General features: G+C 46.1%; 1 protein-coding gene across 2 annotated transcripts in view; it reads right to left on the minus strand.

The window, feature by feature from the left end:
• The window catches only part of ppargc1b (peroxisome proliferator-activated receptor gamma, coactivator 1 beta), a gene marked incomplete at its 5' end in the record, with an annotated part of 86,936 nt that extends 64,892 nt beyond the window's left edge, over positions 1–22,044 (minus strand). The window contains one exon of one of the 2 annotated variants that reach the window (XM_080502712.1): positions 21,964–22,044. In XM_080502712.1, the coding sequence (XP_080358838.1) occupies positions 21,964–22,044 (81 nt within the window). Of the gene's footprint in view, positions 1–8,712; positions 8,753–21,963 lie in introns of those variants that run through there. The other variant, XM_080502713.1, reaches the window with a different exon arrangement.
• Between the last annotated feature and the right edge of the window lie 2,853 nt (positions 22,045–24,897).

The raw sequence follows: 24,897 nt of genomic DNA on the forward strand, positions 1-24,897 counted from the left end.
AGTGGCTTAGCGCATACAGATTTAGTCCAGCACACCCAGTCTGCAGCGCCCTGGAGGTCCCAGTCCGACGCCGCACCGCGTTTCAATCGTTAAAAAAAAATGTCACCGAAACGCTGTAACGACCCACCGACGCGCTCCTCATTGTCAAATATGACACTTCCTGTCTCAGCAAACAGTCACAAAAAGTTGCACCACCAGCAAACGGGATCTACAAGGAAACAGTTCATCAAGTTTTCCAGCCTTATCGGGCCTTTTTGCAAGTAATATCCCAGAAAGCAGAAAACAAAATTACAGTTTTTTTTTTCTTTCTTCAATGCAATAATAAGCACAAAGAACGAGAAGTGGCTCGTGTAGTCAAACAGTCAAACTCTCTGTTTCCACATCCAAATATTCATCCCATTGTGTGAAACATCACAGAAATAAATGAGTTTTTCCCACAACATTGTGTTGAAATGGTTTTACTTCCCTGACGACAGTTTGCAGGTGTTGTTTATCCGATGCTTCCTCGGTACTTTCTGAAGGGGCTGAAGGCGCTTTTACGGCGTCGGCGGCAACATAAAAGCAATTTTAACTCATCTCACAGATGGCTGAATGTATGATATTTGCCACAAATCAGAATAACTGTCGGCGCTAAGACAAACACCGGGATGAGTACACAGGGGGCGTTAATAACAGAAAACCTTAAAGAAGAACTTGAGTTTGGGGAGGAAAGAGAAACGGCGGGGAGGAGCGAGAGGGGAAGCAGGAGGGTGGAGGAAAGGGAACAGCGTGAGGAGAGGAGTGCAGAAGAAGTGAACCTGACATGAGGAGAGAGGAAAGGATACGAGGAGAGGAGGAGATCCAAATGTAGACACAAATATTGATGAATCAAAAGAGTCCAGGAGGATTTGATGGATTCTGGCAATGTGAACTGCTGACACACACACACACACACACACACACACACACACACACACACACACACACACACACACACACACACACACACACACACACACACACACACACACACACACACACGCACACACACGTGCACGTGCGCACGCACGCACGCACGCACACACACAATCAAAATAAGACTGAACAGCCACTACTAGTAGCAGGAATCACAGTGTATGAGAAGTGAGATTATGAAGTGTGTTTCAGTGTATGTGTGTGTGTGTGTGCGTGGGTGTGTGTGCGGTCTCGTCGCTGCTGGACAGCGCACGTGACGGAGAGACTCATGCAGCAGCAGAACCATATTAGGTAGAGAAGAAAGAGGGAGAAACAAAGACATAGATGTAGACTTTGTACTGCAACCTTTCACCTCCCAGTTTATCTCTAAACACAGTTCTGTTGAAAGTGAACCTGCTTCAAGTGTGCGTGCGTGTATGTGTGCGTGTGTCACTGCAGCTGTGCCAAAGTACAAAAAAAAAAATGTGTATTTAAGTGTGTGTTCTTCAGACATGAAGCCGCGCGGGCTTTGAACCTCCCAGCTGTCCCATCAAAAGATCTGCTTCCTCTCCACACACACACACGCACGCACACACACACTACGTTAGCCTCGCTTGCAAGAACTCACTAAAAAACACATGCACGCACTCGTTCTCATTGTAAAAGTATACACACACACACACACGCGCGTTCTCTTTTATTTTGCCATTACGGCTTCGCTCAGATAAAAACACACATGCTGCTCCTCTTCATTCCGCTCCTTTTCATCCGTCTGTTATTTCATTTCAAATAATGAAAACAAAATGCATTTTGTGAGTCACGGGACTTTTAAGGTCGCACGCGGCTCAATGCGCCACAGAGATGATGCATTTCTACTCGGAGACCAGCGCCCTGAAGGTTTCCCCCGTCGGACACCCAGTTAGCTATTCCCACTGCTCTATGGACCGTTGCAGGAAATCTCGTCTGCGGAGTCAAAGCGAACTGCGCCAGCGCACACGAGAGTTGAACTTCGACACTTCTCGGCGTTCCACTTGTTGCTTCGCTGAACTTAAAACTTGAAAATTTCTGGATCACAGCACCCACTACGGCTTAATTCACACATATCTGATGTTTCAAGCAAGTATTTGATGATATTCAGCTTTTTTTTTTTTTATTGATATTCATAAAACTGTTTTTCTTTCAGGACTAACTTGATAATGCTTCGTATTCTGATTGTTTTTGGTAAATATCCTGATCTGCCGGTGTGTCTGCAGCAACTCTTTGACCTGGAAGTCTGAAAATAGCCTTTTGCACACACACACACACACATAAACACACACACACTGACAGTACACAGGCACCAGGTTAGCTGTGAAAATGTCGCAGTAAATAACACACAATGTGGAACAGGCAGCTGATGTGCAACCTTGTGTGTGTGTGTGTATCTGTGTGTGTGTGTATGTGCGCATTGGGACCATGTTTATAGTGGCAGAACGACCTTCACGCCAACACCTCATTCTATTACTATACTACCCTCATTCCACTGTACTTTCTGTACACACGTGCAAAAAAAAATAAAAAATCCACACAAACACAACAGGAGAGGGACGTGTGTGTGCGTGCGTGTGTGTGTGTGTGCGTGTGTGAGCTCCCGCTCAAGTCCAAGGGAGAACCAGGCAGACATCTGACTTTAATAAAGTGTCCATCCACCGGAGGAGCGTTGCAACTGTACGGTTTCTCCTCCGCGCGTCGAGAAAACACGGAGTTCAGGAAAATGAGGATGAATTATGGACGCGCAAACCCTGTCACTCCACGAATTTGCAAATTCGTGGGTGTTTGACGAGCCGTAAAGCGTGTGAGCGTGTGTGTGAGCGTGCGTGTGTGTGTGTGTAGGCTGTTCTTATGCAAGCGTTAGTCATCTCAGCAGTCTTGACATTTTCTTTCCATACGAAATCAAAAGGAGGCAGATTTGCTTCCAAGTCAATCATGAACCTGAGCAGGAATACTACGGCTGGCGGTAATCGAACGTCACAGTGCTACGTTAGTGCTGCACAAGGTTTCATTAAACCCGGATTTGCATCGTCACAAGTTGCATTGCTGCGAATGAAAAATCTGTAAATCTTGCATTAAAAAAAAAAAAAGAAGAAGATGCCAACTGCACACATCGATCGATACCACAGCTCTATAGGATCGCCAGTCCAGAACTATTACAGCACTTAAGCGTTATATTTTCTGGAAACTTGCCCCTTGCTACCACTGGCAGCCCCGCTGCACTTCTGCCTTCAGAGGCTCGTGCCAGTAATCTCCCGTCCGACTCAACTGATCCTGGAGAAACCTAAGAATACTATATATCATCAAAACAATTCAGCCTTACGTCGGCTTACAACCTTTTGAAACAGGTTGTTTGTTTTGTTTTGTTTTTTGCAGTGAGGACACAAATAAACCTGCAATAAGATTTCAAAGAATCCCCATAAATCTGATCATCCTCACATCTTGGGAGCCGGTAGGAGAATTTATTAACCAACATAATAGTTAAAATTTCGGATTTTGGTCATTCTCGCGCAGAAGCGCCAATGTTATCACTCCGCGTCGGAGCTAAATCTTTCCCAGTGGGTAAATCCCGAGTTTAAAGACGTATATGTGTCACAAGGAAGCCATAACTTCCCTACTTGCAATCTACTCATAAGTTCCGCATTACATCTCGAGGTACTCATCCCACCTGGAAACAGCATACATTTACCCTCCAGGGCTCGGCGGAGCCGCTCAGGTTGAGATGCCCACATCACACACAATCAGCACTTCACTGACAGCACTTCAATATGGCTGCCAGAGGGGAAATTACATCACTTCAGAGCTCTGTAGCCTCTGTTGTACGCCGCTGCGTGCTCAAATGAGTGACTGCATCCCGGTGACGGCGACGCTCAAAACCGAATCAAGTCCTTTCTGGGTTGTTTCTGAAGAGTACGAGCAGAAGAGTCTGCGACGCGTTGTGGTGCGCTGGTGACCACAGAGGGTTGAACACAACCGGAGAGTTGAGAGGCAGAGAGGGGGGGGGGGGGGAACAAAAAAAAAAATCTGTAGGGAGCTTTTCTCCTTCGGTTTCCGAGGTGTTCAGCTCCTCATTCAGCTGCTGGCAACAGGGCTAATGAACCGGACCTAAGCTGCCATTCAAATGGGACCAGAAAACACAGACACACACACACACACACACACACACACACACACACACACACACACACACACACACACACACACACACGCACGCACACACACATGCACAGAGGGTGATCCTTCATTCTTCCTTGTAGGCGGTCCACTACATTACCAGACAATATGGAAGCAGTAACAACCCCCCCCAAATAAGTATAAAAGCCACAAAGGGGGAGAGAAGGCAGGACTGGCTATGACCTGAGTATAAAACAGCCCGGTGCTCTGGTTCAAGGCCAAACGGGGGCCAACAAGCTGGACCGGGACCGACGTGACCTCGTTCATACGTCTCTATTTAAAAGGGAAGCGCGAGGGACACAAGAAAACTGAAAGTCCTCTCAGCTCGGGACACTAACCGGGATGGATTCATGCTCTGGCAGTCAAACAGTGGAAAAAGAAGACATGTGCTTCGTATCAAAACTGTTCCTATCATTAGTCATAGAATTTTAACTCATCGCTGAGCACAGTGGCAGTGGAAGTCCACCGGGTAAAAATAGAACGTTTCACCGCATGGTACTAGAGTTTGGTCTTGAAGGTGTATTGATATATTGATGGACTGGAGACGTATCAGGATTATCTCCAGACTGCCGGCCAACCTGTATAAGGCGGCTGAGAGACGGTTGATGTCGAACAGTTTGAGATCTTTCAAGGCTGGTTTTGCCTGGTAAGATTTTGTTTTGTCTTATAAATTGGTTAAAACTGAGGGCAATGGATCCCGTTGGATCCCGCAGTGGGACTTCTCTGCGTTTTCTCCTGCCATCTTCCACCCGCAATCCAAACGCAGGAGTGTTGAACGGTGACGACTTTTCAAGAAGCATCTATGGTTCGGTCATCAACTGCAACGCGACAAATTTAGGCGCAAAACAAGCTTTTCTTACCGTGTGCTGCACCACAGGGCCGGACAGTCCGACACAAGAGCTCCGTTTTACTCGGGTTCCCACTAAAAAACCCATAAAAGGCTTTCTGAGACTTTTCTAATTAGCCTGTATAGAATTTGCAGAAGAACCCGTGTCCATAAATGGCCGCTTTTCAGCCTGGACGTCTGCGGCAGAGCGAAATGTTGCTTTTTCTGAGCCTTCCTGCGTAACTCCTCTTCCACCCCTGGCCTAACTGAATTCACTAAAAGACATTTATTTTATCTTAACATTAACTTTGCTCTGACAGCTTTCAATTCATAAGAAAAGAAGAATTCGATTGTACAATGTGAGAGTTTCTTTTGCTTTCAGCACCGTGCAGCTGAAAGCAGGAGGGCAAAAGGTCAGACGTACAGTATTTTTCTCTCTCCAAGTTCCATCTTCTAGACTCTTTCCTCCACCTACATAACGACACTCTTCTTTCCTTTCGCTATCTCACTCACCCACTTCCCTCACCTGTCCCTCTCTCTTTTGTGGCCCCCCCCCCCCCCCCATCGTCTTTCCTCTTCAAATCACCTGCAGAGGAATCGATAAGCTATCAGACCATGAAGACTCACAGACTCACCATCTCTCTTTCTCTCTGGATTTCATGCTGTGTCAATTGGCTATCGGCCCTGCTCATCCTGTTATTGTGCATGTGTGTGTGTGTGTGTGTTCAACTGCAAGTGTGTATACTGTCAAACCAAATCCCACATTTGATTGACAAAACATCCACAACTTGCACTTGTCGAGGGAAGAGTGTGTGCATGTGTGTGTGTGTGTGTTGCCCCAGTAAGCCAGACAGCTCCCGAGTACTGGTAGAGCAATATTCAAGCAGAAGCGATAGAGGGAGATAGAGCAGGCAATGCTGACATCAAGGGGAATGAAAACAAATCAGGAAAAAAAAAAGAAAGAAAAAGGGAAATGAGTGAAAAGGGAATGAATACAGTAAATGAAGAGGAAGAGAGTCAAAGAGCAATTGGGAGGGAGGATGAATGCAAAATGAAAGAGGGAGAGGGTTGAAACGAGGTCAGGTGCCGCTGAGGGGGAAAGGAAAAAAAAAAAAAAAAGAAGCACAAAGCTGAGTAGAGCTGAGGGAAAAGCATGAAGCATGAGAGAGAGAAACACAGGGGAGGTAGGTGTGTGCGGAAAAAAAAAAAAAAAAAACCACAGAAAAAGACGAGAGACTGAAAGGTGTGTGGGGCGAGACAAACAGAGGAAGGCTTTGAGCGCGCTCCGCGTACAACACGTACAAAACCGCTGCTGCGTCAGTACAGAGAAACACAAACTGTAAAGCCGGTTGTCGCGTTTGCTGGATGAAGTTGACTCCAAACTGCATGCGGGTTCTGAATGTGAAGGTGCGTCGCCGTCGGGTCACCGTCAACCGTCGGACTGACGACGGTCTCATGCGGTAGTTTTCTATTTGTCCGTGCATGTCCTGGTTTGAGCAGGTAGGAATCACCTCAAAACAACTGAATCGGTAACATCAACGGCAGAACAAGCCGAGGCTCGGAGACACTGAAAACGGAACTTTTTCCAAACGCCTCCCATGGTGGAACTTTACAAAAAAAACCTCTTCCATCTCTGTCTCCATGGAAACGAGTTGAGATTGAACCGTTTCTGCTCCTGCGCACCATGGCCGTGGTAAATAGTTAGCTGTCACTGCAATAACAATCCATATTGGCCGTCTGTCCATATGAATGTCTGTGTGCTATATACACATGTAAATAAAATCGATTATTATTTATAGAGTGAGTACATGAGGGTGTTTTTTGCCCTCGGTTAGATGAAGTAGGTACAGAAGGTGCATGGATGAAACAAAGGTGGATTAAGCTTAATGTAGTGAACATAAAATGAAGGCGTTGGCTCAAACTGTGGACACACCCGCTAAAAAGGGAATCCCCTGCAGTAATGCGAGGTGGTTTTAGAAACAAGATGGCAATGAAACAAACAAGTACAAGCTGATCCAGTCTGCTGTGTTCAGAGGTTTGACTGTTAAACTGTCAACAGACTCCATGAATGTTCAGACAGTGGCAGGAGGAGGAGTCACTAACACACACACACACACATACATACACACCTCAACGTTTCACCTTGTAAACCACACTTAAAAAAATAAATAAAAAAACTCTTACAAAAGCTGCATGCGTGTCTAAACACATACTCATTCAAACACACACTCATAAAGAAAGAATTTGGCTTAATACCCAGATTGCATCACACTTAGCAACATTCCTTGTGTCAACAAGCGCCCCCGCCATCGGTGTGAGGCGGGAAACAATGTCAGGGGGTGGAAGGTACAACACACACCGGCATGGGGTGGGTAAATATTCCCCGAGTGCAATCAACAAGGCGTCGCACGTTTGTAACCCCGTCGACGGGAATCCGGTTCTACCGACATAACGACAGACAGAGAGAGGGTTGATTACGAATCATTTGCTCCCTGCAGGCAGGCCTCAATTTTGTGATTACAGCAATTAAAGCAAAAGTGAATGCAAATGATCAGATCAACCTCTGAAGTTTGGTGTTGAAGCCTCACATCAAAAAAACACTGAAACAACAGAGTTCAACTTGCAAACTGGGTGCAAATCTGCAAAGAAGGTAAATAATTATTGTCGTTTTAAAACATTTCGGATCAATTCATCACACGTGTTTTGGAATTAATCTAGATCAATATCACTTTTCTATCATGTCGTCATAATGTATTTTCAGAACCTGAATGCATATTGCACACGTTGTGTATATTGTGCTCAGTAGTATTGCAATAAATGTGTGAAATATCAATATTTTATTAAATGGACTGGCAAAATGTTTAAGTTTAATCTTAACGATGAATGAATTCCCCCCTAAAAAAAGACAAACGCATGCAGCTATGTACAAAGTGTTGCACAACATATTCAAGTGGATATATACATATATATCACTAAATTATGCAATTAAATAATATATGGAACTCAGTCATTTGTATTTCAAATGAGGCAATCCATATTTAAATCTGATTCTCCACACATTTACATGAAATACATTAACATTGTCGACTTATTCTTGTTGATTTGAAGCATATTGCTCAAGTCAAAACAGCTTCTGTCAGTAATTGTAATACTGGAAGATTACGCAGCGTCCAACAAGCAGGTTTTCACTGTTTCACACACACACACACACACACACACACACACACACACACACACACACACACACACACACGCCATACAAACGCTTCTATAAATTTGTAGGAGGTAAAAAAAAAAAAAAAAACGTGTACGGCACATTACTATATGCATGTGCAGTGTGTGCATAATGCCATATCACTGTTGTGGATGAGAAGTGTGGTCACGCAAGCCTGAGCAGCCCTGGGAAGTAGGTCAATGAGGGAGGGAGAGAGAGAGAGCGAGAGAGAGAGAGAGAGAGAGAGAGAGAGAGAATGACCAGATAAAAAGAGAAAGGAGTAGTAAAAACAGTGTGGAAAGTTACCAATTGGACATCAGCAAGACGTTTCTTTTGATGACAACATGTACTCACATGCAAAAGGACATTGCATGAACCCTGACTTGTGCGTTTGTATGCACATCCCAAAGGAGCAGAAATGGCCTCACCTACCTCTCACAATATCTCAGCAGTATGCAGGTAGAAGCTTGCGTACTTGCAGCCCACATGCATGACTCACACACACTCCAGCACAAACACAAACACACACACACACCTCTAAAGTTTCCATGGCTTAAGCTCTCCGGAGCCTCCCGATTCCATCTGTGCAGGATGAACCCCACCCCGCCCCCAAGTGTTTATCATTATGAATTATCAGAGAAATTACATCACATTATCAGGAGAATACATCACAATATCAGAGTTATTACATTTCGGAGCTCCTACAGCGAGGGGCAATTTATTAAGTTCTGACGACTTACCGCATTAGTGGGCAGTTACTAAGTTCCTCCGTCGCTTGTAAATTTGATAATGTTGGATTTTTATTTATTACGTTTTATTTGCAGGCTGCAGATCGGAGCAAGGTTGAGGATCTCAGCCGTGATGGAGAGAAAGCGCTATCTCAGCCCTCACGCGGAGACCTCCCAGTGATTATGATCGAACTCGAGGTCACACACCAGTCAGAAGTGAGTGATGTGATAGCGGCGAGCGCACATCTGTGCCAAGAAATCTATTTATAACCGGCGGGTCTGCGGGGTGCACACATATTAAAGCTTTTTCGTACATCTAAAAATAACAACAAAATGGCGTTTTAAAGTGGAGTAATGGAAGGGGAGAAATGCTTAGTGCGAGTTTGTGCTCTGCTGCATTGAACCATATCGAATAGCGTTGTACTGGGTGTGTTTCCAGATAGCTGCAGCAAGCCGAGAGGGGCAGCGCGTGCTCGCACCCGCCGACCTGCGCACGCCGCCCCATGGCACCCGGTTGCCACGGCTATATGCAATGTTGGCATATTTGACCGTGTGTGCATGTGTGTGTGTGTGTGAACTCCACGCCATGGAAATTTCCCTTAACCTTTTCTCTCATTTACACCAGTGCCCTTGAGAGTTATCACACACACACATACACACACACACACACAAACACACACTGTGTGTGCAGTACAGACGACAGCGGAGATAAACCAACTGTCATTCTGTTGAGACTATAAACATTTTGTGTGTCCAAGTCTTTAAAACCAACAAATCTGCTTAGCCATCACATGATTTTTTCTTTTTCTTTTTTTAAACTGCCAAGTACAACCAACTACTACTTCTACTGCCAGTACGAGCAGCCTGTTGCTAATACGAGCATCAGGGCCTTTTTTAGTAATCCTGAGAGGTTCACCGCCGCTGCACACACTCATGAACTGTGTCTGCAGCGACTATTATGACTACGATAAGACGGAAGACAACAACCAACTGCTGCTGCTCCCACCGTTTAAACTACTACAGGTAGAAGTACATGTAACGTGCCATTGCTACAGGTCATTTGATATTAATAGAGCAATTCTATAAAGAACAACTGATCCTATCAATCCTGCCGTTAGCGTTGGAGTCGCTCACACGACTGCTCTGACATTTATGAAAAGCTGCAATTAAAGTGATTACATATTGGGTCAGCCTAAAGCATCACTCTACGCGAGTGCCGTCAAACGGAATACAAACCATTTATTTTACATTGTTTGGGTTAGTTTTGTCAGAAGATTTGACCTGTGACAAACTAAATTAATATGAACCGCAGTACAATACTGCAGTAAGCTGCTTTTGATTTCACGACAACGACATCGTGGAAAAGAGTCTCTCTACTTCTTTGGCATGACGACATATCGATCGCCTCTGCCGCTCTTCTCTCGAGTTGTGACTCCCTGATTTATTGTTTACGTCATCCTAACATTATCAACATGAATGTGTCTGTGACGCCGCGTCGCGTCTTCAACCTCAGCAGAAGACCGGTTCAGAGGACGGATTTACCCACTGACAGCAACTTGTAATCCTTAAACTTGTGGACCATGAGTTGTAATCACATCCAATAATCCTGCTCAACCAGTGGATTACTGGGAGGGGAAGGGAAGCGCTGTTGTATACGTTTTTTTTTTTTTTTTGTCAAGTCAGAGACCCAACCGCCATGCCTCTGCAGGTGCTTCTGTGTACGTCTCACCTGTTCTGGCCGGCGAGCTATAGTGTCGGCGGAGTGATGATGTGTTTGTGCATTTGGGCGCATGCCCATCCACGGTCCAGACATCTTTACAACTCGATCTGTCTGACGGTCCAGTCGGGGCGAGCCCCAGCCAAAACACTGGCACCGTGTCAAAACCGAGAGAGAGAGACGGAGACCGAGGCGGAGACTTATGTTTGGAGCACGACAGAATCCAAACTAATATCCCAGCAGCAGTTTGCACCTCCAGCCCTCGAGCGACTCTCATTCGTCTTCCATGTTTTATTACAGTGTAAAGCAGAATCAAAGTCTCAATTTACCAGCGGCCCGGAGAGTCAAAGTCCATTTTCTTTAACTGCGGCGGTGTGTGAACGTGCCTCACTTTTTATAGCCGTCGACTCCAAGCTTGAAAAAAAAAAAAATGTCATTCTAACCGTGGGCGTCGTAAACGCTTCCGATTCTTCAAAATCAGCCACGCCAGTTTGGTAAACTGTGCAAACTCCAAGCGTCACTCCACCCGGCGGCGCAGAGGCCGACATGATGCTCGGCATGTTCTCTCTGATTATTAACATCTCTCTCATCTCATCTGCCTCTCATCCCAGATTTGAGCAGCAGACACAGACCCCTGGCTAAGCTCTTTCTGCTTTAAAATAAGACATTTCCCTGGTGGCTGCCCGCCCCAGCGATAAATCAGGTAACGGAGCTTTAAAGAAATAGGGCAGCCAGCGAGGCTCGGCAAACCGCCGGGCCTCGCCGTGCCCCCCTACAAAGCTCTGAGCTGCTGGGCAAGATTGGATTCCCTCTCCTTCAAACCTTTGCTGTCTCCCTTCGGTGTTGTACAAGGGTACAGTGTGTGTGTGGAGAATGAGCAATACGCTCACGTTCATGTTGACACTATCAATACAGCAACACGTTCCCTGTGATGAATACAAATCACCAGTAAAGGTTAGCTCAGGACACATGACATGTATGTGCACACACACACGCACACCTCAACAGAAATGATTTTCAAAGAAAATGGAAAGAGGTCGCAGGTGAGGAAAATAAACGAGTGAGAAATTAGTCGGTTCTGTAGGGACAATGTACAGACACGCCCGTCCTGTCATTGCACGTGCATTGAAAGACGCACAACCTACCGCAAGGCCGCGGCATCGACCCGCTCAAACAGAAAGTCGACACAACGTGCACTTTGGTAATATCCCCACCTGATTCTGCAATAGACGTCTAAAAGTGTTATGATTGCGCGGCCAACACGACACGCGCGGGGGGGGGGGGGTGGGGGGGGGGCAATAGGGAAAAAAACCCGCCGAACATGGACACATTAACACTTCACGGATCACAGAACACAATAGATTTCCCCTTCCATCTTATATCTTAGGAAAAATTGGCACAGAAACCTCCTGAGAGCATAGAACCAACTCGAAATGAGAAGCGAGAATTAAAAAGAACAAAAATAGCGTGTGGAGAGACCGAGTTGGGAGATTGGCTGCAGCAACATTCAAATGTTACCAAATGGTTTGAATATGATGAATAAATCAATCATTGTTTGGCTTTCTGGTTCAAACCTGGAGGCTAAAATAGTTTTTCAGGTTGGAGCTTGTATAGTATCCCAGTGCAGGCGACGGTTGTCCTGACTTCAGCTTCGTCCAATAATCCAAAGACATTCTCTCATTGGTTAATGGGTAATGCCCATAATAGTGAGTGATTGCCTGCATTTAGCTCCCTTCAACCACAACCTGGAAAAAACCTACCAGAGCCTGGAAATGGTTGGTACAGGATACAGATGGATCTAAAAATGCCCGATAAAGATCCCGTCAAGCCAGCGGGACAATCCCACTGAACCTGCTTGCATGTCAGCGCATCACATGGTTAAATGGGATTAAAATGTGGGTTTACTGCAACAAAATATCCAAAATGCCGGTGTGTGTGATCTGCTCGCCGTCTGAACGCACCATAAAGATAAGAACTGTGACAAAAGACAAAATCAAAAAGAAGGAAGTGGCCATGATGAGCGGTGATAACGGCGGATCACGGCTCGGACTGTAAAGTACATAATCTGTATTAAAACCACAGCCTGGAGACGGACAGAGAGAGAGGGAGGGAGGGAGGGAGGGAGGGAGATCGGATGAGATGGGAGAAGAGATTTACATCTTCACATCCCACTCTGGTTTGAGTCACGGCTCCAACGGCGGCAAACCTGGAACGTGGCGACGAGCCGAATAGATTTTCATACAATTCAAGGCGGCGAAACGGCAATTGATGAATACTTAATACGACTCCTTCTCACTGGAAACCTTTTCCTGTTTTACTCTTCTTCTTCTTCTTCTTCTCGCCTACTGTATGAGTTCTGGGAGCTTCTCACTGAGATACACGCAATAGAGTCGCTGTGCGTGTTGAAATCTTTGCACGGTTGAGTGCGACTCTGCTGCTTCACCTCGGGGGGGGGGGGGGGGGGGGGGAGTGCTTGGAAAACCCTGCAGAGGCCATCGTGCAAGATAGGAGGAGAAACTGGATCTCGAGATTCTGCAGCAGTGCCCAGTTTCTTCTCTCGACATCGTGACCTCTGCTGTAAGCATTTATTCCACTACGAGTCTCTCCGGGGGAGTTGAAGTCGTACAAGTGACTAAACTGTCAAGTCAAATAGAGCGTTGAAGGGGGGGGACGCCTGAAAAATTATCAACTCTTACCATCACTTTGGATGCGTTTTGGCTGGAAAGTTGGTTTAAGGTCTGTGTGCAGACTTGTCGAGCTTTTCAATGAGATGTTTATACCTGGCAGGGATTTTTTAAACCGATGGTTCTGAAGATACACGTTTCCTTCACGAGATGAGCCATGACTTCACTGCCAAGCCAGCAATCACCGAACGGGCCACACCCTCGTATCCACAAGCAGTCCGGAGTCACCGATCAGCCCGACAAGCACGTGTTCAGACAGCCCGAGGCGCGACTGAGACAGATACTTACATAGCCACCTACAGGCTATTTGGGATCACGCATTAACCAAAGTGTCTTTAGATCACACGCAGGGAAAACATGCAAACCCTTCGCGGAAATCAATGGTTCATTAAAGGATTCTTGGGACGAGGCAATAACTCAAGCATGTCAGTAAACCTTTACTAGATTGTTCCGCTAAGGAAACCAGGCTAAAGGTTAAATCTGCCACGGCCTTGCATCGTTCTGTACAGGAGAAAAAAAACAACGGCGGACAATTCTAATAACATGCATATGGCAAAACAAAAAACTGGAAAACATTTTCCACTGTGGCCGGCAAGAATCCGGATGTCTCTTGTCGCAGTATCTCCTGTGGCGTGACGGGGAGCCGCGGAATTAATCATGATAAAACTGCAATCTGAATGAAATCCATTCTGCCATCTTCTCATTAGGAGGGACGATCTGTTGCATCAAATCGAGTTCTTCCCATTACTCCTGAGCCGCAAAAGCAAATTAAACAACTGCATTGTGCCACCCGACAAAACAAACACACGCATATGATAAAGGAGTCTGAAACAAAACACAAAATAGTAAAAAACTTGAGGAGCAAATTAGTCAAAAGACGAGAAACGCAAGGAAATTACTGCATCCAAACAAATAACGTTAATTCTTTTAGATTCTTTCAGACATTGTGATGAAAGTTAGTTCCACCACAGTGTAGTTTTACATCGCAAACTCATATTTCACATTTAATGATTATGAAGCCAACAAGGCCGATGAAACAAACAGGAACCGTTTTCAGGTGTTTATTTTCTGACTACACTGATGCTGAAACAGTCTGACAGGAAACTAGAAGATTGCTCTGCTCTTGCTAATTTCCTCAAAAAAAAAAAATCTGCATTTTCTCTTGTTAAATCCACCCAGAACGGCTCTGATGAGTGTGCGTGAGCGTTGGCTGCGATGCCAAGCAGGCTCGAGTGAGCAGCTGACGAATCACCACCTCATTAATAATTTAAAGACCCCCCCCCCTCACCTGCCGACGCTCGCAGGTTAGCAAGGAATGGTACATCCGAACATGTGACACACGGGAGCATGGAAACATACACACACATGAGCACGCCGGCCCCGTCGGGGGGGTCAGTGTCTAAGCCGGATGCCTGATGAACCTCAGAGGGATTTGGGAGGAAGTGGAACGTATTCCCCATCACCAACACTGACGCAGACGAACACAGCGAGGCTCCACAGCCACACACACACACACACACACACACACACACTTGCATTTACACTTCCACACAGTTCCACTTCCACCGGGCGCCGTGGTTCGGCACCACAGCAACCGCCAAATCACAGCCAGGCCTCCGCAGCGCTGGAATAAGAAACGTTACCCAGAACAGAGCCAGTTGGAGTGGCAACAGAGCGTGTGGGGGGGGGTGCTTTATCGATTTAACACTTTACCATTCGTCTTAACAGAAAGAAAATGTAATGTCACAGCACATATGCTGTTAGTCTAACTCAGTTGGCCACAAACCGGCGGCGACTACAGCGCCTGAGTGCATGTCCAAAATAATACACTCTCCTCTCCTATTCCCTGAGATTACGGTCGGGGGGGGAACATTCTGTTCCGTCTGCAGATGCGCCTTGACAGTCTTTTCTCACAATATAACTCCAGAACTGGTGAGCTACACCAGTTTTCCCTGCTTTCAAAAAAAAAAAGAGAGAAAAGAGGAATCGAATCGAAAACGAAATATCTCCCAGAAGCATGTTATATACCGCGTCCATCGCTGCGTGTGTGCGTGTGTGTGTGTGTGTGCGCGCCGGCACCTGTACGCATGTGTGAGTCCAGCACAGAGTGACAGGAGGGACAGGTGAGTCACTGTAGGGCTGCAAGCTGAACACATTGCACTGCAGCACTGCACATCACGACTCAAGAAACAGCCAGGGAGATAATGGCACAGAACTGGGCCGGATGATGTGACAAAAAAAAAAAAAAGGAAACATGCAGGAAGAAAACAACACCCCCCCCTCCAAAAGGTGTGCATGGAGAAGGTGACAGAAATGATGGAGGTGAGGGGAGTCAGTTTGGCCGTCCCTGTAAATCCCAGTCGCCGCCAATAACACCTGTATCCATCACCGCTGCGTGGAACCTCAAAGCCTTCTTATTTATACACCTGTCTGTCTGCCTCTCCGCCTCACTGTCTGGATCCGTCACTCCTCTCCCCGTCACCGTCCCGTTTAAATCCAATTTATTGGCCGACGTGGAGGAAGTGATGGCTGCTCGCGGACTGAAAGAGTAGTTAACGCCCCTCGGTCTTCCGTCTTGCGCCGGCCCGGGCTGAACACCGAGGATTAAGGAGGGATCCATCGGTTTATTTTTTCCACTTCGGAGATCAAATGTCAAGCAAAAGTCATTATTACACATACTTTTCAAGCAAATTAGAAACCAAACCCGCAAGTTAGCGAAGGCCTCGAAAGTCGCGCCGCCGTCCTGGAATCGGCCCCAACGCAAACTGAATCACCTTTATGTGGCACGGACGAGCCCCAAGCGGCTCACAAGAGGTCACGGCCACGCAAATCGCACTGAGGTTATGAGTTCGGCGCTCTAATGATGCAACGAGTAAACGCTCTGAAAACGCATCTTTTCCCAGCAGAATCATGCGATCGAAGTAAATCCGGCTAAATGCGGTCGGGAAGGGATCCGAAATCCGAAACATCACCCGAAGGCCGAGGGATGAGGGCTGACCGGCTGCCACGTAGGAGTTCATATGCACACACACACACACGCACACACACACACAGGGTTATTGGATAAAGTGCCGACTGACAGTATGGAGCAGCAGAGTAATGGGCCTCAATGTTTATTAACTTTTCCATTTTGGTACTTGGTAGGCGTTGTTCTAGAGACGCAATCAACATTTCATACACTTTAGACGGGCGTTTCACCTTGATTAGTCTACCTGTAACATGTAGCCCGGGGCTCGGAGGAAGCAAGGCGCGGAGGCAGTGAGTAATTGGATGATGTCTTGAAATAGCGTCCGATATTTAACAAGATTTTATTTATTTTTTTAATTCCCCCAAAACGCGTCCTGCTACTCTCTCGGACGGAGTTTGTTGCCTTCAGTGCGTCTTCAGGCAACGCGCCTCCAATTAAGCGTGCAATCAATGTGTGTGTGTGGAGCTGAAGTTGAGATTTCACTTGGGCAGAAAGCAATCTTTATTAATTCCACGTGATAAAGAGACTCTAAATCCCAGATTTCATCAACCACTTTGGGCCTTTTTTTTTTTTCTTTCTTTCTTGTTTTTAGATCGTGCCAAACTTTCCCAGCGTGGCAGGAGCACCGACTGGCCTGGTATGCTTGGCAATTAATTTTTTAACGATCCCTTGTGCTGAAACTGGTGCAATCATTTAAGCAACTTGACCTCCAGAACAAGACGAGACCTTCAAAAATAAACTGGACAAAGAAAGACACACGTGTTTTCAGAGCACACGTGGGCGACTTCATGTCCTCTTGCCCTCTATTCTGATCTTGGGGGGGGGGGTAAACATATTTTACATGTTTGATTCCAACGTCCCTCCGCCGGGGAGGCGTCACATGTGCTTTACATTCACATGTGACTTATTTTCTCTGCAGGAGAGCCGCTGCTTTAACTGAAGCGTGCAGACCGGAGCGGCCGCGGTAATATTTGACCAGCAGTGTGTCCCGTGGCCGGTTGCGTCCTGTTGCGGCAGGACGTGGCGGCTGACGTCGGGGTCGGCCCCCGACCTTTCCGGAGTCGTTCCCCTGGAACGAGCAGCACCCGATCAATGATTACCCCAGGAAGAGGTTTGACTAGACCGGCTGCAGTCTGAAGCAAAACCTTTCAACAGGTCGAGTCACAAAGCTGGAGACTAAAAAAAAAAAAAAAAAAAAGTTTTCTTTAAGTTGTTAAACAAGTGAAAAATGACGATCAGCCTTATAACTGCTTCATATACAACAAACGGTACGTTTAGAAAACGGGGAAAATCTGGGATTGGACAATAATGCAGGAAAATCCATGTGCATTAATAAGCCTCCCTATGATTCAGTCATCAGATCAACATTGTTCCTTCCTTGGACCACCTCTTGAGGCATGCCGACCACTGAATTACCAGAACTTCCTCAAACCGTCACCAATTTAGCCCTTCTTTTCCTACTTGCAGCACAATTTCCATCCAGTCCCGGCCTGATCCGGCACGCCAACAATTACCACCAGTGTCATTCCCTTCACCTGTCATTAGCTATAATGTTATGGCTGATTGATGCATGTCTTCAGGGGACAAGAGCTCCTCGTCACGTCAGCATTTTGAGTATCAAATTCGAGATAAACACTTTTATTTTTTTAAAGAAATGATGAGGATGAGCTCTCACCCCCTAAGATTTGTGTCTCCCGTCAGAAAAAAGGGACGTAATTTGGGTCTTTCCGCTATAAAACGTTCCTCCTTTTGCTGTAAAACAGTGTCGAACATCAGATGACTCATGCTGCCCTTGAGGGCATTCGATATTTCTGCATTCGTCACGAATGCATGTGCATTCAAACGCCAGCCGTTGGGTGGTGAGACGGTCACGCGTGTTCAAAACAAGTTGACGACAGAGAAAAGCCGCCAAGTCGAGTTTTGACGCCTTTTTTTTTTAGCTGGAACGTGTAAAATATACACGTATGAAACACTTGTGTAGTTTTAACTCGAGCGGCACGTAGAATTGTTTGAGCTCGATGATGTTAAAACCGTCCTGTTTGCTTTGTGAAAGTACAGCCATGAGCGCGGACCAGACAGCAAGACGCGGAGCGAGCGCGTGCGGTCAACGACTGCGCTCGATGTTTAGAAGATCAAACTTTGCACCGAACTCCGGAAAAACCATCACCTGCGTCCACCGGGCGACTGCAGCTCTCCACATGAGAGCTGTTTGCTTCAAGGTTCTTTGGATCGTGTCGACAAGAAACTGAAAATAAAACCCAGAGAAAAGATAGAAAAATAAAAGTGGCTTTTATACTTTCTTTTTTTTTTTTTCCCTTCTCCCCCTGCAGCCGTCTGAAATATAAATGCAAAGTTTACAGTGTCCCTTAATGGATCCGTAATACAATCAGCCCTGACCTTTCCTCTGACTTGATTATGAATTTTAATGTGTGAAAAAATAGCGAATATTTTAGCCACGAAACCACATGAGAACGAGAGGATCATTCTCACTGAAAGAACCTGGCAGGAAATTGAAGCCATTCAGTGAGAATATTTGATCGTCAACCAAGAAAACAAGAAGAGACGTAAAGGGATGGATTAGGTATTTGAATTAAAAAATGTTTTTTTTTTTAAATGATGCAGGGAAAGAAAACCGGTGAGCTTATGTATTGTATATAAGTGAGAGAGAGGCTGAGACTGTGTGTGTGTGTGTGTGTGGGGAGAAAAAAAGAGAGAAGAAGAAGCAGTCACATGTTGGGAGGTGGAGGAGGGGCTGCCCGTCACTCCTCTACGTCACGGTAACGCCTCCCTCCCTCCATCCCTCCCTCCTTCCCTCCCTCCACTACAACTCACATGACTGCAGCAGCCCTGTTCTGTAACTCCAGTCACGAGGATAGAGTAGTATTACAAAAACCAGCCGGCAGGGGCGAGAGGCTTTCACACACACTGAAGGGGAGAGAGAGAGAGCAAAGGAAAGCCAACCGCCAGCCCTAATAACCCTGAGTAAATATTAACATATTAACACTGGGTTTTGTAAAACAGATAACCTTATCAGGCAATACATGAACAAAGTTATGTTACTGATGCAATGTGCAATTTCATTTTACATTTTTTTTTTTTTTTTGTGACCCACTCAATTGACACTTTTTATTCCTCTGTGACACTCGCAGACTTTGGCAGCAATTCAGCATTAAGAGCTTCAACTGCATTTCACAGGATTATAGAACACATACACGTCAGAGCAGGACTACAGTGTTTTCCATGGGACCAACATCCACCACTTCAACTGTCGCTGCAGAGAAACATGCCTGTGTTTCTGGGTTGTTGTTTTTTTTAATAGCTGTATTTTTTGAAAATGTAAAAATAAATCATAGAACAAGGATTTCTTTGCCGATATGCTGCACAGCAGGGCTCTGCGATGGCCACCACTGTGCGATATTGCCCATAAATCGACTTAGTGCCATTGTAATTCCAACTGGGAATATTGACATGGCAGAACGCATTCTAATGCATGTTAATGCATTTATCAGCAATCACGTAGACCGTGCTTGACTCATATCAAAAGACATCGCGCGTAGATGTCCTGCAGTTTTCATATCACTCATGATTTAGTGGTTGTCACATCCTGACCTCCATCCGGGGTACGCTTTGGTTTATCCCCCCCCCCCCTTGCTGTTAATTGCAGTGTGTTCTCATTTCCCTCCAAGGTACATTATGTTTTCATCATGCAGTGCACATCTATGTGGATGGGAGAGAGGATAAGTCACTGCAGCTTATAAATAGTCCACAGTTTCCCCTGGATCCCACTGCACACTTGAATTAACCTGCTCCAGCTGCCAATCAGCTGTGACAGATCGCAGCATCCTCCGCCAACACCACCCCACTCCACTCCACCCCCCCCCCCCCAAAAAAAAAAACACAACCATCACGTCCTCCGATGACCACGCAATCAGAAGAATAACGAGGACCCGCTGCGGCGCAGCAAAGCAACGCAGGTCCTTGATATTCCAATGACAGCCTGAGCTTGCGGGCTTTGCGCAGACGAAGAATAATCCGTGCGTAATTCGGAAGCGCGACTCGATCTGCAGCCTGCAGGGAGCCGCAGCCGATCAATCCGGCTGAGCAGTAGCAATAAAAAAAAAAAAATCACTAAATCGAGATCAGAGATCTGCTAATTCAGACGTCACATCCGTGGGCGCAAACCTGATGTCTCATTTAAGAGCCTAATAATAACAATGGGTTGATCCGATCCACCGCATGCATCGTTAAACGCATCACTTAAATTTGATGAAATCTCAACTTCTGGAAGTGGTAAATATCCCTCTATACCGCCCCGCGTGGGGGCAACTTGGTGGGAGGCTGAGCTGATATTTTGAGAAGGATCAGTGATGACAATTCATATATTATGTATATTTTTTTTAAACAAACAAACGAACAACCAAAACAGGTGTTACGTTGGTGTTTTCGTTGCATTCAACGGTGTTTTAATCCCGAGTGCACGACTGAATGTTAGGCATGCGCGTGAAACCACGCAGGGATCCCGACATCGCAGCGTTTTCCCGACGTCTTTTCACGCTTTCTTGCGCAAATAAATAAATAAATAAAAATGTCGCAAGAAAAATACACGCGTTTGTCAGCCTCAGCCCGGATGCTCTCCCCCTGTGTCTCTCCGGTTTTCGGGCAAACAAACACGCGAACGGCAGGTTTTGTAACCCTGAGATTACGCAAACCATTTACGAAAACGCACCAACTTTTCTCAGATGGACAGTCTGTTTGCCCCCCCCTCCTCCCGACACAACGTACTTTCCTGGAGGACACTGATTTATCTGAGGGAGTTGCTCAACTTTCAAGAGCATGGAACCGGCTGCAGGGATCCAGAGATCCAGAGTTCCAGAGATCCAGAGATCCCCCCCCCCTCCCCCAGTTAAGCCCGCGGTGCTTGTGGCAAGCAGCTTATAATGAAGTGGATAAATAACACCTCCCCGTGCGTCGCGGCGTTGCCACGAGTAGACACTTTATTTAACATCCGGTTCCATACTGCTGGAAATGACTACACGAATCACGTCCAGCCAGGGGAGCATCAACTTAAATAGCTCAAAAGCATGTTTTTTTTTTTATTTATTTATTTTCTAAAACATAAGTCGTTGTGTGGATTATAATATAGATTTTGGATCATAAGAGTCCTCCGGCAGTGTCCGTGCGTTCAGGTGGTGGTGGGGGGGCGCGCACCACGTGTCCAAAGTCTCCGGCACCCAGAATTAAAAAACTTCCCTCAAGAATGCGTCAAAAGTTTCCAAAGCGCCCCCCTCTGCATACCAAATAATCCTCCCGAAGCAGCAACACGCCGGGCTGCTCTCCGCTTCCAGGAGCAGCGCGCAAAGCGTTTACGCGTTTTTTTTTTCCTCCCGTCAAAAATTCTCCCTCGTCGCCGACGGCTGATGACATTTCCTCCGAGGAAACACGTGAAAAGCCAGCCGTCAAAGCCCCCCGGTAGACGTTCTCACACACACACACACTCACGCACACACACACCGTGCATGCACGCCGATGCACCGGGCGCGCTGGTGCCGGGGAGATGCAGCTTGACAAGCCCGGCGAGAGGCTCGCCATCAAAGCGGGCAGAGCGAGCGCCGCGGACCGCGACGCGCCGAGACGCGCCCCGGCGTGCAAAGCCCAGAGTCCCGTGCGTCCGCGGCGGCCGGGATCTTACCTGGCTGCCGGAGTTTTCTGTCAGGTAATTGAAGACAAAGGACGAGAGTTCCTCATCTAATAGTGGAGCGCAGTCCGCCATCTTCTAGTGAATGAGGAGCCGCGGAGTCAGAGTGGAGTATAGGAGGAGGAGGAGGAGGAGGAGGAGGAGGAGCAGCACTGGGCGAAGGCCGCCTGCAGGGGGCGCATCTGTTTACTTACACAACACACACACACACACACACACACACACACACACACACACACACACACACACACACACACACACACACACACACACACACACACACACACAGCCCGTTAAAAAGACGCGGGGGTTCCTCAAAGTTGGGTCTTGGGACAACAGGAGTTCAACAGTGTAATTACATATACTGTACATTACTTTTAATTTACCGCAGTCTGCTGAGCATTAGGCCAGTGATTCATTAATAACCATGAACATTCATCCATTTTTTTTTTTTTTTTACTTTATAGGAAACCATATGCACCTTGTCCATTTTTTTTAAAATTCAAATTATTACATACAAGTACTATTTCTAAACCGATTGTGTGTTTATACAGAAATGCATAAATGAAATGGAAATCTCCCTTCAGAATCAGTTGACAGTGTGCAGGAAGTACTCGAGACACAATGCTAAAATTAGGTAAGGTGTCTGGGTAAATGTCCGCAGTAAAACACCTCATTACAAAACTAATTAATCCCCTTGGGGATTTCGCACCTGACCCATTGGTTGGCAGCCACATGGCGGTGCTCTGAGGACCTGGTGGGGGTCAAGGGTCTCGCTCAGGAGGTCACAGAGTGGTGACCCCGTCTGCTGAAGAGTTCAAACCCGCAAACTTCCAATCCTCTGTCGGCCACAACGGCTCAAACCAAAGGATACGGCTCCGACGTGTAAGCGGCACTGTCCATCCAACTGGCCGCAGAGTCTTGCTCAATTTAACAACGAGCAAATAAAATGGGTGTCCAACACATGGTCAGTTGTTGTGATTTAGTCCGTCCATTTGAATGTGATTGTATTTGCTGTTTTAAATACACGACATTGATTTTGGGCATGCGGCGGAGCGGTGGTTAGCACTTTGGCCTCAATGCAAAAAAAATGCCATGGGTTCAAATCTGTGAAATATTTCCCGCGGGTGTAAATGTGGCTGCGTGATTATCTGTCTGTGTGTGTGTGTGTGTGTGTTTGCTCTGTGATGGGGCGGCCGGTCAATCAGGGTGCGTGCTGCTTTTACCCACAGTCAGCTGTGACTTCCCACGACAGGATAAAGTACAAGCGAGGAATGATGGATGGGCTGACTGTTGATTCATCTCTTCATTATCATAAATATTATTGGTGCAGTGGAGTATATGTCTTTTTTTTTTTTCCCTTTTCCTGGCAAATTGTGTTGAATTTCTGATGAGTCACTCTGCACTTGGGTGAGTTTCCTTATTCTGCCTAGAAATAGGAATGAACCATATGTGCAATTTTGGGGGGGTTATTTCATGAGCTTTAGACATCAGCTGGAACCGGAAGGGGGAACAACGTCCACACAGCCTATTAAGGATTCCCAAAGTGCCCATCAAAATCTGCAACGGGCCTTTTCTTATGTGAAGCGTTTGTACCAGAGATATATAAATATGGAGAATAATACGAACGTCGATACGAAATCAATTCCACTGTGACGAAATCAGCTTGTGTGTTTCTGTGCGCATGTCAAAAACCGCAAACGTCGCAGGGCAAAGCATCATGGGATTGATTTACGGAAATGAATCGGGTCACATCTTATTACATGTAAACTGGCTCAATATTGTGATTATTTTATTCAGTGTTCGTGTAGACGGGCCATTCTAATCCTCTATTCGGAAAGAATTTTACCTGATAGACAGAAAAGTGAGCATGTAAAACGCAGCTATTGTTAGCATAGCTTAGCAGTCTTTTGCCTATATGAAAAATAAGAATAACAACCAATTATGGAACCGACTTACAGACATACACACCGCAGAGCAACACACCGCGGACTGCTAAAATGAAATACAGGGTCATTTGTAAATCACATGGGATTTCAAATTTATATGAGTCACCTTAAACCACTAGCTGCAGGTAACGGCTGGATAATATGCTGGGGAAAAAAAGCTTCCCTTTGAAAACCTGCAGGGAGGCTGTGGACGTCCTTAATCGCAACTCGGATGCTGTGCGCACCGCTGCCTTGCTCAATGACCCCATCACTCCATGTCAAGTCTGTTATTAACCTTTGCTAGGCCTGTTGCGTAACAGCACTCATTAATTTGCATATTTTCTTCATCAAGTTAGATACAAAGGCAACAAAAATCTTTATAATTTCTGAACTGTACAGATAATCAAGTTAAAACAATCTACAGATGTGTTGAAATTCGCCAAATAACCAAATAAATTCGTTGAATTTATTAGCGTAAAGACGTGATTAAGAAACTTTAGCCCGACTGCTACATAAGGCTTTAATATCAAAACCAGCCCTCAGCCAGATGAGCTCCTTAACACTACATAGTTAATTTTACGAGCGAAAATAAGCCACTACCATCTTCCAAATATGAGTCTAAACATGACAGGAAGTAATAGAACACTATATTGTCTGCTAGTGAAATAATTATGCTCCTGTAAAGCAGCCCAGTCTCAGTAATTAAAGAGTAAAATAATCAAGGAAATACAGAGCACCGAAGCATCCAAACACAACAAACTAACATACGACGAGGTAATGCTGTAACTTACTGTCTATAATTCAGTTAAAGGGTGTAAAACATGGAGCGCAGCCACTGGAGGCTTCCAGGTATCCAGAAAACATTAGTCTCCATCGGGACGTTTGCATCAAGTTCACCTAAAAAGAAGCAACACGGTTCTGCAGTCAACTGGAACGTATAGTTTCTGCTCAGGCGTGCTTTTGTCTGTGGTCGGCACAAGGCTGGAGGCAGTGGTTTGAT

Source organism: Blennius ocellaris (genome assembly GCF_963422515.1).
Source record: "Blennius ocellaris genome assembly, chromosome: 9".
NCBI lineage: Eukaryota > Metazoa > Chordata > Actinopteri > Blenniiformes > Blenniidae > Blennius > Blennius ocellaris.